The sequence below is a fragment of the Sinocyclocheilus anshuiensis genome, unplaced genomic scaffold (assembly GCF_001515605.1).
Source record: "Sinocyclocheilus anshuiensis isolate Anshui unplaced genomic scaffold, SAMN03320099.WGS_v1.1 scaffold928, whole genome shotgun sequence".
In the NCBI taxonomy this organism is placed as follows: Eukaryota; Metazoa; Chordata; class Actinopteri; order Cypriniformes; family Cyprinidae; genus Sinocyclocheilus; species Sinocyclocheilus anshuiensis.
Window position 1 is genome coordinate 871,024 of NW_015552531.1, and position 17,034 is coordinate 888,057.

A 17,034-nucleotide genomic window follows, 5' to 3' on the forward strand; every position below is an offset into this window, starting at 1 on the left:
TATCGAAAAGGCTTCAGTAATCGGAGAAAAAGGAGTTTTCCCCATGGCGTCTTAAGCAAGATGCAGTACTCGTTCCCGTATCTCAGGGAACCGAGGTTACGTTAGTAACTGAGTACGTTTCCCATCTGTCAAAGCTCACATTTGTCTTGGATGGTGATCTAAAGATCATCTGTAGTAGGTGTAGCGAATCGACTCAAAGGGGGAATATGCATAATTAATCATAACTAGTTATAATTAATTATAAATATTTAGATCCGCTGTAAGTATTTATTTGACCTCTCAGTGTTGAGTCAGATGATCTTGGTGAATGGAAAGTCAAGGCTCGAGTCCTGGAGCAGACTTAGGGTGTCCTTAGAGGGGTGCTAGCTTACATCCTCATCTTCTCAGAATCTAACAGAACCGCAGACTGGAGGCGGTTTTCCTATTAATTAATTAGAGAACAGTCCATTTCTCTGGGCGTTATGTGTCTTTCCAATGAGGAAAATTAGTGAGTTTCTCTGCCCGCATTCCTTTATGCAATAAAACCAGTGATATCAGCATTGGTTGCCATGGAACCAGAGGCCTGTTCTGCCTTTCGGAGGTGTTAGATGAATTTCGGGGGAAGGGTCCATAGACCCTCGTAATTGGCCCTTTGTTTAGGTGAGGGGGTGTTAGATATTATTTGTTAAATATAACAAATAGTTGTGTGTCTGATTGGTCCAAATGCTACATAGGGCTGCACAATTAATCGAATTTCTAATCGTGATTACAATTACGGATGCCACAATTTACGAGTGCTTAAGATGTGTGTGTGTGTGCGTGTGTTTCCTTTTACAGGGTTATCTTAAGGGTTTTTTCCATTGTCTTAATTTTTGTTTTAGTATAACATTATAATTCCATGCATATTTTTACTTTTTTTCAAGAAAGCAAACCAATGTATAACTTCCAGGAGTTTTCCAGGAAGAATGTTTTCAGCTTGTTTATTTTCATATAAAAATATGGCATGCGGTTGCTTCAAACAATGGTATAAAGCTATTCAAAACATCATTCATTCATTACAATTTCAAGGGAATAATTGAGAATTATGATTTTTGTCATAATCGTGCAGCCCTAATCGGTAGGCCTAGTTTAAGGATTGAAACCACAACAACTCTTCAGAGGCCGCTTACAAAAACAGGCCAGAGCTGTAGAGTTTTACAGATGGGAGGAAAACGGGGACGCTTGCTATCCTCTTGAATCATTGTTTCATGTCTGCAGGGAAGAGAGCATCTGTTAGGAGACAAACTGGGTAGGGAACACCTAGGCTCCTCTGCTGATACTCTGGATTCAGATCATTACTCAAGAGTCAGTACATGAGAGAGATCAGAAACTGGCTTTTAGACAGATGAAAATGGGATTCATGAGTAGGTGTTGCTGCTCTAGATCCAATAGATAGGAGATCAGAAAGAGGGACTACAGAGTTTGTCTGGAATGTTAAGTCTGTGATGCTCCGAGTCAAATTTGTTGTTATTTTCATAGGAAAGAATTGTGGCAAATGAAATTTTAATCCTGAGTGCAAAATGGAGACTTACACCTTCATAGATTTTCTTCTGAGAAAAACAACTCCCCAGCAATTTTGTATGTGCACTCTAAAAACTTAAATCATGTTGTTGTACTCTTTTTTTTGTGAAACATCTAAAATGATTGAGTTGAAAGAAATCTGTGAATTAATTGAAGTATACCTAATGAATTGAATAAATACAAGTAAAAAAGATCTGGAAAACTACATTTGCTACCATGACAAACAAGTCAGAAAAAACCTATAAATCCTAACTATAAATCCTATAATCTCTTCTTATATAAATTTTGCGTAAAAACGCACTAAATAATACTTCATTTCAACATTTGCTCTCTTTATACAGTCTGTGTCAAAGCATGCTAGGAATATAAGATTTCCCTCTTTCTTTTTTTTATTTTATTTTTAAGTTACATTATGGGCTTTTTATGCCTTTATTGGGACAGGACAGTAGAGAGATGACAGGAAATCATTAGGTGGAAAGAGGGGAGTGGGATCGGCAAAACACCATGAGATGGGAATCAAACTCGGGTCGCCGTAAATGCAGTTGCACTGTATGTTGAGTTGACACAACCACGAGGCTATCAGCACCTACAGATTTCCCGCTTTCTTTGCAAGTGGTTGTTAATTGTGTCCAGTTAATTTACAACTAATTTCTTAAGTTGATGTTAAAGATGAAAAATATTTCAGAGAATGTATATTTCTGAGAATATATATTCTCAGATAAGTGGTAAACAGACTGATCTGAAGAACCTATAATGTAGCCTCAAGAATGTCACTCTGAAGACCATATAACATGAGAAACACAAAGAACCAGTTATATTTTGTTCACAATCACAGAGAAGAAACCAATCTGGGATTGTGTGTTTATTTTGTTGTAGAAGACTGTATTTATGAACATTCACTGTTGGTCCAAGATCTAGCCCTTCAGCTGTCCCACTCCAGCAGAGGCTTGAGGCCCGGCTCTGCACAGCTAGCTGGATGGCTCATTTTGAGGCAGGGTTTATTTAACTGATGAATTTCTCATCTCCAGAAAGTTCCCTATGGCTTTGAGATTAAGTGATGGCAGAGGAAGGACAATTCAGTGATGGACACACACACACACACACACACACACACACTTTTAGAGCCTCAAAAAGTGGTGGTGTCATGACAGAACGGCAAAAAGCCTGTGTAGGAGTTCACAGCTGATTCATGGGTATTCTTATCCTATCCCTTTGCAGTCTGTGTTCATGTTTCCTTTCAGGGATGTTACATGCTGTCATACATGGAGGCCACTGAAGCCAGTTTTTACATTTATAGTTTGTTTGTTTATTTCTTTCTTAACGCCAATCCAGCATCTATGGCTATATTCATGGCGAGAACCAGTTAATCCATACACAAGTCTTGTCTTTACACACACGTGTTTAGAATGCGTGTTAACAATTTAGAATGTTCAATTAACCTAACCTGCATGTCTTTGGGCTGTGGGAGGAAACCGGAGCACCCGGCGTAAACCCACGCAGACACAGGGAGAACATGCAAACTCCACACAGAAAGGCCTCCTGTCTTTGCCGGGGACCTTCTTGCTGTGAGACAGCAGTGCTAACCACCAAGCCACTGTGCCACCCTTTTACATTTATAGGGTGATGGAAGCCAGCAATTTCATGTGCAGGTAATAAGGAAGACGAGGATGAGATGAGGAAAGAGTGAAAAGTTTTTCTTGTATAGTTTTCCCTCAAGTTCACTGTAATACTAATGAGTTCGAACACCTCAATTTCCCTCCACTGAGTCTCTCCAGCTGACTTCCATATTAACCAATTGACAAAAGTCAATTATGTAAAATCTTTGGAGTGACTCCCGTCAGCGCAGAATTGTGACAAATGTTGATCTAGAGTGAGAAAATTTGCATGAATATGATATGACTGTTCAGACTGAGATCGCATTGCAAAACATATGGAAGTGGCCCAAATCAGAACACTTGCAGTGTGAACGTAACCTAAAAGGAGCGATGCTAACTTAAATACACTATTCAGTAGATTGACAGTAGCTTAATGTAAATTTTCCAGAAACATGCTAACTTGCAAGTAGCTTTGTAACATATACATCACTGCTTTTTTTTTCCAATAAATAATGTGCATAACTTTAAAACAAAGCAAATTCTCTTATGTAGCTTTTGAAAGCTTTTGAATGATATAATTTTTGATATAATGTTAAGATTATTCACTGATACAGTTGAGTCCTTGCAAAAATACAGTAAAAATGGTATGTTATATAATATTGCATATAATATACACAGTGTATATATATATATATATATATATATATATATATATAATATTGTGAAGTATTATTACAATTTAAAATTTTATTTTAAATTATAATTTATTCCTGTGATGGCAAAGCTGAATTTTCAGCAGCTATTACTCCAGTGTCACATGATCCTTCAGAAATCATTCTAATTTGCTGATTTGCTGCTCAGGAAACACTTCTCACTAGCAACCTTGAAAAGTTGCTAATAAATATTAACTGCTTAATATTTTTGTGGATTTTTCAGGATTCCTTGGTGAACAAAAAGTTCAAAAGAACAACATTCATTTGAACAGATTAAAAAAATATTTGTAAGTGTACACTCTAAAAAATATTGTTTGGACGCAACAAATCAAAATTTACACAACAGTTTGCATACATTTTTTTTTAGTTAAGGCAACTTCTGAAATTAAGTTCAACTAATAAACTATATTGTGCTATATATACTTAGAAAATTGTGTTAAAACTAACAATTATTAAGTTGAATACTCATAAATATTAAGTTGCTCTAACTAAGTTGTTTTTTCACATTGTTTTAAATTTGATTCAATCATGGACACTGGTTACAAAAACTACTAAAAAATTATTTTTTTGATGAAACAACACTTAATGCTGCCAGGAAACCAATCTTTTAGCATTTTCAACCAAATGCCTTCTGATTGAAACAGCATGTAAAACAATGCCCAGTGAGTCTGTTCTCAATATAAGCAAACGCTCTACTCTTCAGCACAATGGTAATCTCATAAAAACCACCAACATAACAGAAACACTTTTAAATACTAATATAACTGAACACTGAACATTAATAAATCTTCTCCTGTTCTGATATTGAATAGAAATGCATAAAATATGAGTTTATTTCTACATTACCGCTCATTATTCAGTCACATGCAAAGCATGCTGGGAACCTGAAACGTGAACTTGAAAAAATGAAGTTATGGAGCTAATTACATTGAGTTAGTACAACTTAAATAATGTTTTAAACAAACTAACACAGATATTTAAGTTGAAGTTACACACAGTATTACGTTGATGTAATTATCAACATTAAGATATCAGGACAACTCATTAAAAAAAATGTAAACTTAAAATGTTTAATTAAATCAATAAATTAGAATTTTTAACTTGCACTAATGCATTAAATTAAGTAGTGGCAACAGATCCACTGAATTTGAATCTGAATTTGTTAGAGTGTATATTAAAAACGATTTTGCTCCCCTCTCAAATGGCTTTAATGTGCTTATCTTGGTTTTCTTTGCAAACTTGTGTGTAGCTCCTGCAACTAAGATTTTTTAAAGTGTAGCTTGAGATTAGTTTAATTTTAAATGATACATATCTTGTAGCTTTGAAATCATCAGTTTCACTGCTATCTGTGTACCATTAAATTGCACAAATCACCAAAGTAGCCTTAAAACACATCAGGAAAACACTATGAGTTTCCCATAAGCCCTTGACCACTTTGTGCCCTTGAACGGTTGTCACGACAACCCTTTCATTGTTCACCAAGTCTGCATAATGCACAGCACGGCTGCCAGAAATGAGGTGAAGAATGAAGATGGATAGAATATAGAAGGAAGAGCATGACTAAATGACATTACTTAGACTGTGTCTGGGAGAGTTGGGAAGGTTTAGAATATACGTAACTCTAGAGCTTTTTACCAGAACGTTTTATCTATCATTCAATGAGGGGAAGCTGGGGAGGTGTTTAATATGTGTCATATTTTAAGTGCTCAGGCTAAGCTTTTTTCTTTATATCCTTTTGGCCCATTTTGTGGTGTTTTCTCTCTCTCGTTGTATTTTTTACTTGCTACCTGTCAGAGGAGCAGGCTGTGTGCAATGAATAATGCACTATAACAGAACGAGGCTATTCTAACACTCCTGTATAAGTAAGGGTTTGCAGAGACAGCGAGACAGGGGGTCTGTTCAGGACAGAGTATATGATTTGTAAATAGTATCTCAGATTCGTTAATAAATCCACTACAGTGATGAATTAATCACAAGCTGCTTGAGTGTAAGCAGGGGGCACCTTTGCTGTCTGATGACAGTGTGTCTTCACTGCTGCTCCATGTGAAAAAATAATCACAGTTTCCACAAAAATGTTAAGCAGCAAAACGGTTCATAATTAAAAAAAAAAAGATTATTGGTATTGGTATTATGAGTACCAAATCAGCATATTAGAATGATTTCTGAAGGATCATGTGGCACTCCATCCCATAAATAAATTATATATTTATATTATATTCAAATAGAAAATGGTTATTTCAAATTGTCATAATATTTCATAATAATACTTTTTACTGTATGTTTGATCAAAGAAATGCAGCCTCAGTGAGCATAAGAGTCTTCTTTAACAATTAAAAATCTTTTGAATGGTAGTAAGTTAATCTTTACAGAACCATGAGGGTTAAAAGAGGTGATAAACTGTAGATAATAAAATTATTTTCCTTTTTTGTGCCTCTGCGCACACTTAAGATTATTAGTTAACTTAAAAAAAAACAGACAGTAGTTTTTAGATTTGTAATATAATAGCAGTCATTTCAGTTATTAGCCAAGTGTAAAAATTCATAATGGCTATGAGTATTAGGGTTGTGATGGTAAGGAAATTTTCCCACCGGTTAATCGACGTGTGACAACACCGGTAATACCGGTATCACCGGGCAGGGGCATTCCCTTTTTTCCTGACTTTCCTTCGCTTTTAAATAGCTTGTAAAAGCGGTGTGCGCATTTTACTTTCACTTTCAAATAGCGGCAATTCGGCGTAAAGCAATTGTTCATTTTTAGTTCTTTTGAATTTCCCCTCTTTTCCTCGCTTTCCTTCGCTTTTAAATAGCTTAAAAGCGCAGTGCGCATTTTACTTTCACTTTCGAATTAGCTGCAGTTCGTCGTCAATTGCTTGAATGCAACAACAAAATACAACGTCAAACTCACTTTAGCCTATATATAAAACATAGAACTTTTATTAAAAAAATCTAATAAAAATACACCATGCTATAGGGGCCGCGGTGGGCAAGTGACATAACCGGTGTTGCGGCTTAACACCGGTTATCACCGTCAGCACCATCTATCAAGCCTAATGAGTATCAGCCAAAATAACGGGTCTTTGCTTGAATTCATGGGGCCCAAAACTGAATATTTAAGGGGCCACCCTCGTCACAGGTATATTGCCAAGATTAACAATGGAATTTCACATTCTCTCTTCCTTTATTTCATACTTTTCTTTCTAAATCACTCCATCCTGTTGCCCACACCTCATTATTAACAACATTAGCTAACAGTTAATTGTTCACTGCACCTGTCTAGTATGTGAATCAGAGTCACGGCATCAGCAGAACTTAGTCATCGCATTCACTTTGAGATTCTCATCTTCAGCAGTCCCTTCCAGGTTAAATTCAGACCTCGGATCACCAACTAATTATCTAACAAGTGAAGCAGTCGCTCATTAATGAGTCAGATATTGTTTATGAACAGTAATGACAGCTATTGTTATTCTTGCTCTCTTGGCAAATGAGTTTTGGCCTGTCCTGTTAATTATGATGATGGTTGCATTAGATTTAATTATTAAAGGGCAGCTAGTGAGATAAAAAAAAAGTTCCTGCGACCTTCCTTCTTCCATTCGCCATTATAAACACATGCACATGCTGTAAGCAAAATATGTAAATCCTGCAATTATGTATGTTGTGTCGAAAAGCAGCTGTTCGGAGAGTGTGACCGTTGGGCGACAGAATGCCCAAGAATGACAAATGCAGTCCAACAAGTGTGTGGCACTATGGAGAGTGTGTGTCGTCACCTGTTTGATGGTGACAGTTGTGAATGGTGGTGTTTTCGAAACTTGCTAGATCACTCCTTCTTTATTAGTCTATTTCTCTGTATTTATAGCCTTCAAAGCCGCATCTATCCTGTACAGCTGACAGTAGCTTTATTATTTTGATTTATGTGCGCATCCTATCAGTTTTCAGAGGCATTACTGTAGACAGTGCAGCCATCATTTCTGATTTGATTTAGGACGGTTTTTATTCTGGACACTGAGCTTTCTAAACTGATACAGATCTCAAAATGGCTGATGTTATGGTTTAATTTAAATTGTTTCTGTCCATCAAAAAATTCTATTCAAATGCAGTTTTTTTTTACAGTGATGTTTCCTTTCCATCAAATGTACTTCTTGCTCAAACATAGGAAGGCTTAGAGGTTGTAATGTGGCTTAGATGTCATTTACTGTCAGTTTGATGGATATGCGACATAGTTAGGGTGGAACACAGGCTGTCATTCATCATGTATAAGTGTGGCACCCCTTGTGTCTTGTGTGTCACTGATTTTGGGGTAAACAGAGTCTGAAGCAGATGCATTTATTAAGATTTTGTGCTGCAGAGAAATTTGGCATGGACAAACCTGATGAGGTTATAATTCATTATCAATCACCACTGCTTTAAATGGAAAGTTCACACAAATATTAAAATTGCCTCCAATGTACTCACCCTCAGGTCATCCAAGATGTAGATGAGTTTGTTTCTTCATCAAAACAAGTTTGGAGAAATTTTGGAGAAAACCTCTGCAGTGAATGGGTGCCATCAGAATGAGAGTTAAATAAAACTCCAGTCCATCAATTAACATATTGTGAAGTGAAAAGCTGCACTTTTGTAAGAAACAAATGCATCATTAAGATGTTTTTTAGCTTCAAATCATTGCTTCCAGCTAAAATATGAGTCATCTATCCATAATATTGCTTTCACCAGTGAAAAGTCTTCTCTTCTGAATCAGGAGAGAAATATGCACAGAAAGCACTGTTTACAAGCAAAAACCATTGGTGAGCAAGCTGAATTTCTCAAAATCTGTTCTGATGAAAGAGACATATATTGACAAATATAAACAAACAAACATCTACATCTTGGATGGCCTGAGGGTGAGTACATTTTTAACACATTTTCATTTTTGTGTGAACTATTCCTTCAAATTAACTAAAGTGGATACCAAAATGGATATAAATCTTAGTTTGTGTAGTATGAGATCTATGTATTGTGCTAGTAATGGACACACTTATGTTTGTTAATATACATATGTACTGTATATGGCGATATTTATTTCAATGTTTATTTAGATGCTTACATACAATGCAGATGTCTAAATGACTGTTATTGCATAAATCATTAATAGTGGTCAAGTGAAAGGTTTTTGAAATTAATTAACAGAATATACATAAATATTTATTTCAGAAACCTTGCGCTTGTCCACTATTATTGCTTTGATGAGCAATTATTAAATGTTCAACACCATCTGCATGAGTCATGGGCTCTCTAACAGAAACCAGGTCAATGCTTAATTTACCAGTGTTTCACACAAGGGGTGTGGGTAATATTAGATACTTTTATTATTGCTTTTATGATATATTGTACATTGCATTGTAAATGATTATCTTGTACATGCTAAACTCATCACTAAATGTTACAATTTAGTAGAAATGTATACTGGTCTTCTGGGGGACACTATTTTCCACTATTGTCCCCTACCATATGGGCACTTTAACCATTAATCCCACATACTTTGGGATGTTTTGGAATGTTCTAATTTGCAAATAAGAAATAAGCCTTGATTGCTGAGGTTTTCTTGATGTCTCTACAGGTCTGGATGACTGTTTGCAGCAGTATATAAAGAACTTTGAATGGGAGAAGGTAGCAGGTGACCAGCTGCTGAGGATCACCCATCAGGAGCTGGAAGATCTGGGGGTATCCCGCATCGGACACCAGGAGCTGATCCTGGAAGCTGTGGACCTGCTGTGCGCTCTGGTGAGAGTCTTCACGCTCCTTTACATGCTTGATCCTTCATCTGCTGTTTAACACCCCATCAGCTGGCGGACACTGAGTCTCCTACTGCACGATGTTGACAGAGATATCGAGATCACCTTGAGAAAAACAATATCACATTCTGAAAAGACTACAATCTTTGAAATTGTAAATGACTCTGTTTACTTATTTACTAAATTTTACTGGTCTTATTTCACACAATATATCAGAAGAAAAAGGCAAAAATAATCTAATAACTTAAAATTATAAATAATAAAAAAAAAAGTAAATTATATGAATAAATATGAAAAATAATATGTAAATACTATGTAATGTACTATGTTACTATAATACTATGCAACTATAATATGTCATGTAAATAATGTAAAAAATGTAACAATTTATTAACTTAAAAAATTAAACATTTAAAATAATACGAATAAATCTAAAATAAATAAATAATGATAATAAAATGACCTAATTTGCAAGGTCTTATTTCATATAATATATCAGGTAAAAATTCTAATAACTTAACATTTAAAATATGAATAAATGTTAAAAAAAGAAAAAGAAAAAATTACAAATCTAATAACTTAAAATAACAAATAAAAAATAATATTAAACATTTAAAACAATATGTATAAGTATTAAAAACATGAATAAATAAACCAAAAATTAACTACGAATATTGGAGCGAAATCCAGGAGGTGAAATAAGTTGCAAATGTCATCTCATGTTTTCTTAAAAGTCAGCCTCAATTTTATGAGATAATGATATTGTTCTCCTGGGAAATATTTCCACAGATTTGTTCTCAAAATGTCACTCAATCAGTATTTAAATGTGGCTTTTTGCTAGGTGGGCTTGTTCCTGTGGCTTTAATCTGTATCTGCTGTGTGTGTGTGTCTTGACTAATTTTTATTGCTGTGTGACGTTCCATGGCTTGAAAATGATTTTCAAAAAGGTACCAAGAGTACAGACAGTGTGGGAGATGGGAAAAGGATTTAAGCTGAAATTGTCTCTGCACCGCTTGAGCCTTTTACATTATCTAGCATTTAATAACTAGCTTTCCATCTAATTCTCACTCTCTTTTCCTCTTCCTCTCTCTCGAATCTCTCAGTTGAGGTATTAAAACAATGACTTACCAGCTCATGCTTTCAGAATGTCAGCAACATGACGGGAGGGAACAGACGACAGGATGATGTTTATCACGTCCGTGTGAGCTGTCTCACATGCCACCCAGCCTGAGTCTCTCCTCAACCTGTCTTTTTAATGTTTTGCTCTTTTTTATATCTTCACTTTAACTTATCTTGTCTTTCTAAGAGAGATGTTTTTTGTTGTCTTTTCCTGAGATTGAATTTCAGTGTAGAGTTAACGTAAGGTGAACTATAATTAGTGTGAGGTTTTGTGAGGGACTGTGAACCACTGGCCTGTGCTGCTGACATTTAGGAGAGCGTTAATCATAAATAGATAACTTTGCTGTGCTCTTTATCTGCTCTGAACGCTGATCCCAAATCAGATCTGATGACATTCACATTACACAGCCCGTGTGGATGTCAACCTGTAGACATGTGCGGATGAAATTAGCCATATTGTACATCTCTGATTTTATATTGATGCTGCCTCAATGCTGTACAATTTAAAGGCCAATTTTAATTTAAAGGAGACATATGCCCCTTTTTACAATATGTAATATAAGTCTCTGGTGTCCCCAGAATGTGTCTGTGAAGTCTCAGCTCAAAATACTCCACAGATCATTTATTATATCATTTTGAAAATGCCTATTTTGAGTGGAAGCAGAAACACGCTGTTTTTCGGGCCTGTCTCTTTAAATGCAAATGAGCTGCTGCTCCCCGCCCCCTTTTCCAGAATAGAGCTGCGCCTTTACAGCTGGTATCTGCTAACAACATCTGTTTTGGTTCTGATTATCATATTTATCGCATTGAAATCATGCGTTTTAAACCATATGAGTTTAAACTTCTGATATACGGTTTTCTGAGAGCACACATCCGAAGCACACGGACAGAAAGTGGCTGTCACAGCATGTGAGTACTAAACTAAGTTCTCATTCACACACAGGCTTATGTTAAAAACACACATGAGTTACAAAAAACAGTCGATTATGTCTGTGAAGGTTAACAGCTGGAAAATAAATGTTTATTTTAGATCTGTGTGGCAGCAGCAATATACATTAAATAAATCAATAAATCCACTGCTTTCTTGTCTCCTCTGAGGCTGGGACTCTAAATAGTGTTCTGTGCTCGTCTGTGCAGCCAATGACAGAACAGTAAGCATGTTTTGCTCAAACATTCGCCATGGCATTAGGACTAGTACACCGTTGTCACTTGCGAAAACACAATAATGGCGCCGTGGGTGTAAACTTACAGATTTAGGGGCGGTAATATTATAATGAAATCCCTTTGCCACGTCACCAAGGGAGCGAAATCAGACGCGCTCGTTTTCTCAGACGCTTGCAGAAAAAGGCTTCCCAAAACAAAGTTACTGGGTTAATCTTTTTCACATTTCCTTGGTTGGTAGATGCACTGGGGACCTGATTATAGCACTTAAAACCTGGAAAAGTCAGATTTTCATGATATGTCACCTTTAAAAACCGAAGATTCTGTGACTATTTACTTTGGTTAAAAAAATTAGATATTTAGCAGAATGTCTCTGCTGCTTTTTTCTATGAACTTAAAGGGATAGTTCACTCAAAAATGAGAATTGTCATCATTTGCTCTTCATTCTTCTGAAAAACGCAAAAGATTATGTTATGTTGGTTTAAAAAAACAGACATTTTTTATAATATATATGTTTTTATATTCTACAGAAGAAAAAGTCAAACATGTTTCCAACAACACGAGGGTAAACGAATGACAGTGGAATTTTAATGTTAGGGTGAGCTATCCCTGAATTTTTTAGCACTCAAGTCTAATTTGCAGCTTTTAATTTCAGGTTTAAACTTGCTAGAACATGAGAATGAAACTTTTTAATGACTGAAAGATGAAAATAAATAGCTGTTTTGAATCTGTGTGTTGTTGGTCACGTCAATCAAGTTAGTGTTACCGAATACTGATCAACAAATTGTACATGCTCTGCTTCTGCTGTACTTGTGGATAACTGAATATGGAACGTCAAGGCCAGTATTTTTATTGTTAGTTCTAAAACTATTACAGTCATTTTCATTAATTGAAATAAAATAAATTAAAAATATTGGTTTAAAATGTGACCCTGTCTGTGAAATCCAGGCTAAAGTCTCAAAATCGAATTATGAGATAACAAGCATCAAAGTTTGATTTCAACCATTAATTTCACTATGATTTCAATCTTTGACATGGCCTTACTCAGTCAATATTAAATATATAAAGGTTATATTTTCACAGAATGTTCTACATCTTTATGAAGGATGATTTTATGTAAAAAAACTGTAAATCACAAGAAAAAAAAAAAGACTTTAGCTGGGTTTTCACAGGCAGGGTCACAAATAAATAAAATATGTTTAAGAAGATTACTAAAACTGAAAAATGAATGAATGAAATGAAAATAAATAAAATAAGTTTAAGAAGATTACTAAAACTGAAAAATGAATGAATGAAATGAAAAATGACAAAATGGCATGTAACAAATTTACCAAAATAATAATAATAATAATAATTAAACTGAAAATATATATAAAAAATCTAAAAATTCTAAATATGAATAAAAACTGTAATATTATCAAATTAAAACTAACATAGCAATGGTCAAGATATGACGAAGCAGGTTTGAAACAACAAGAGGGTAAGTAAATGATGACAGAATTGTAATTTTTCAGAACTATCCCCAGATATGTGAAGGCAAAAACAATGCCACAAACTTTCTTATTCAAAGCGAAAACACACTGAGAGAAAATTACTTCATCACTGTAAACAATGAAGCATCCTGCGGCATTGTCTTGTGAGCATGGTATTAATTCACTGAGGTCTCTTTTCCCCACCGGTAGGTGTCTTTGAAACCATCACAGACACAAACTCACACACAAATATTGATGAGAGCCAGAGAACTGTTGAGTCTTTATTGTTTGAAAGCATATTGACCTCAGGCACAGAGCGGCCCACTCTCTCCTTTCCCGCCTCTCTAAACTCGCAAAGGCTGTCATTCTCTCACTTATTTGTTTATCTCACTCTTCCCCTCCATATTGCTTTATCTTTCTGTCATTGTGGTGTGTGTTATCTGCTGCATTCATGCAGAGAGCTTCTAAACAGATTAGCATGGAGGATTTTTAGCATCTCTCCCCCCCACATCGTCTGCTCCCCCCGTCTCCCTCCACTCACAAGCTGATTAATGTAACTTTTGTGAGTCTGTGTGTGTTGTACAAGCCCGTTTGAGTGTTCCAGGTGTGTGTTTAGTATCTGTACTTGTACTTTGTGTGTGAGTGTGTGAGGGATTTGTTCTTCGGATAAGATGGAGCACATTACTCTTATCGATCTCCTACTGATGTGAGAGGAGATACTGAAATTGATGCACACTTCACACACACACACACACACACACACACACACCATGATAAGTTTTTTTATCATGGTGCACACATTCCAACTCTTTATAAAAAATAATAATAACAATAATAGTCATTAAATGGTGACTGTTATTTTATATATTTATATAACAAAATTTAAAATGAAAGTTTATGTGGTATATATATATATATATATATATATATATACACACTCACAATTTTTTATTGATAAATATTAATCTTTTATTTCAATGTTATTTTTATTTATATCAGAAATAAAATATGTATATAAAATTATATAACAATGTTATTTATCAGTGAAATTATATAATAAATTATAAAATATTACAGTATTTTTTCGTTATTTTATTAATAGTAACGATGTATGCTGTTGTGCTTATTCACATAGGATTAGAAAAAGATTTATATAATTTAATATTATATTGTTATATCATATCTATATTTTTATAATTAAAATTCTATAATATAACATTACTATTTATCAATAGAAATACAATACATACTCAATACAAACACTTAATTTTTATTTGTATTGATAAAATATTGATATGATATATAATTTTATACATAAATATTGTGAGTGTATATATATCTCTCTCTTAATTGTTTTATTAATAGTAACAATGCTGTTCTGCTTATTCACATGGGATTGCATAAAAATAAATATAGGGTCAAAAATTACATGCATCACCTTCTAATAATGCAAAAAGAATTCTGTGAGGGTTATGTTAAAAGTTAAAAGTCAATGGATTGAAAAACAAATGTGTGTCTGTGCTCTTGAATGTATGTGGATTGTCACGATCACCAGCCGGAGTGCCCTGGTTGTCCACTAGAGGGCACTCCATCCCAGACTTCTGCCACTCTATCAAGGACTTCATTCCCCACAATCCTCTGCTCGGTCTCATCAGCACTCATTGTTTGCACCTGTGTCTCATTAGCATGGTTAGCTCACTCTATATAAGCCCGGTTCTCATTGTCATTCTTTGTTAAGTCTTGTATCTGTCATTACTGCAATTCTAAGCCTTGTATTCATGCTTTTTACCAGGAAAAGAAAGTTAGGAAATATACAGCTTAAACTATATGGTCAAAGTATGGAAAGGGTAACAAAGTTCAAATATTTAGGTTTATGGTTTGATGAGAAATGGGTATGGAGGACACATGTTAAACAGACTGAACCTAAATGTATTAAAGTACTAAATCTTATGAGATCAGTTTAGGGATATGACTGGGGCGCCGATAAACAGTCATTACTTGATATATACAGGGCATTAATAAGTTTATGTATTGACTATGGGTTTATGGTATATGGAGCAGCAGCTAAGAGTGTCCTGGAAAAACTAGACAGAATACAGTTCAGAGCTCTTAGGCTTAGTATTGGTGCTATTAAAACAACTCCTACTAATGCACTACTTGTAGAAACTAAAGAATTACCACTATACTTAAGACGGATAAAGCTGTCACTGACATACTGGGTTAAGTTAAAAGGATCTGGGAAAGAACAACCGGCTACAGAGGTCTTATGTGATTGCTGGGAGTATTTGCAAGAACGAAACGGTAAAGGATGCGAGGGGCTCCACACACCTGGCTCTGGTGGCTCTGGTTACTCTTCCAGTAATGGCAGTTGCCATTTTGTGTGTTTGGGCTACACACTCCTCTCCAGTCCGTCGGCTCCGCCCTGGCTCCCTCATCTCCAGGCCCTCTTCCACCACACAGACCTGGCCCACCATCCCTCCCCCTGATCTGCTCCGCCTCCCTCCTGGACTTGAACTTCAGTTGTTTTGGAGTGCCTGGAAGCCACTCCTGTGAGGGGGGGTTATGTCACGATCAACGTGGTTGTTCACTAGAGGGCACTCTATCCCAGACTTCTTCTCACTCTAACAAGGACTTCATTCCCCATAATCCTCTGCCCAGTCTCATCAACACTCATTGTTTGCACCTGTGTCTCATTAGCATGGTTAGCTCACCCTATATATATATATATATATATATATATATGAGCCTGGTTCTTACTGTCATTCTTGCTAAGTCTTGTATGTGCCATTATTGCAATTCTAAGCCTTGTATCTTGGTTCCGTAGCCCCTTACTCTGTCGTTGTTTTTGATTGCCTTTTTGTTTATGACCTTTGCCTGCCTTTGGATTACGTTTGTGGATTACCCCTTCAATAAACTACTGCATTTGGACCCTCTGGATCCTCGTGTCAATGTTAGTGATGCAAAGTCCGATTCATTTCTGCGAACCGGTTCTTTTCGGACAGATCGTCTCATTGAACCGGTTCAAAAAGCTGGTTCATCGGTTCCTGACGTCATCAAGCAATAACGCATTTCTTTTCTAGCAAAAAATCTAAATAAGTTATATGTGTCAACAAATATTAAAACATTCCAAAAATAAAGTTATTTGTGTGAAAGCATATTGCTGATTATTATTATATTATAATTCACTTAAGTTAATGGTGTTTGTGGTCACAGTTTCATTCGCGGATCCTTTATGTCAGATACGACTGACTGACAGACCAATATTGACTAGCCTACAACTTGGATAAGATTCCTAAAAGTTTCACACCTACAGCACACATTACATACATTGATGCACAAACGCAGATATGTTCTACATGAATAAACCAGTCTTATAAACTCCTTGATTTCGCTTAAGCAACTTTAAATATAATATGCATGCACAATAAACTATTGTAAAATGTATTTACATCACTCGACAGAAAGGTCTTTGCAGGTTTTAATAAAATGTAAATTAATAACAGTCATAATAAGCATATTTCCAGTACGCGCCTCAGGCTTGCACAGTATTGTCAACTCACTCATCAGAATCTTCGATAATCCTCGGCAAACTTCGCCACGGCTCATTCGGTTCTTGTTGAGTCCTCGGTAATCCTCTGCAAACTTCGACAGTTGGTTGAACCGGCTCAATC

General features: G+C 35.6%; 1 protein-coding gene across 15 annotated transcripts in view; it reads left to right on the forward strand.

Annotated features, from left to right (window-relative positions):
* LOC107663665 (connector enhancer of kinase suppressor of ras 2-like) overlaps positions 1-17,034 on the forward strand; it is a 105,484-nt gene that overhangs the window by 11,261 nt on the left and 77,189 nt on the right. For all 15 annotated transcript variants that reach the window (XM_016453922.1, XM_016453919.1, XM_016453908.1 and 12 more), the window contains exon 2: positions 9,437-9,600. In XM_016453922.1, the coding sequence (XP_016309408.1) occupies positions 9,437-9,600 (164 nt within the window). The remainder of the gene's footprint in view (positions 1-9,436; positions 9,601-17,034) is intronic.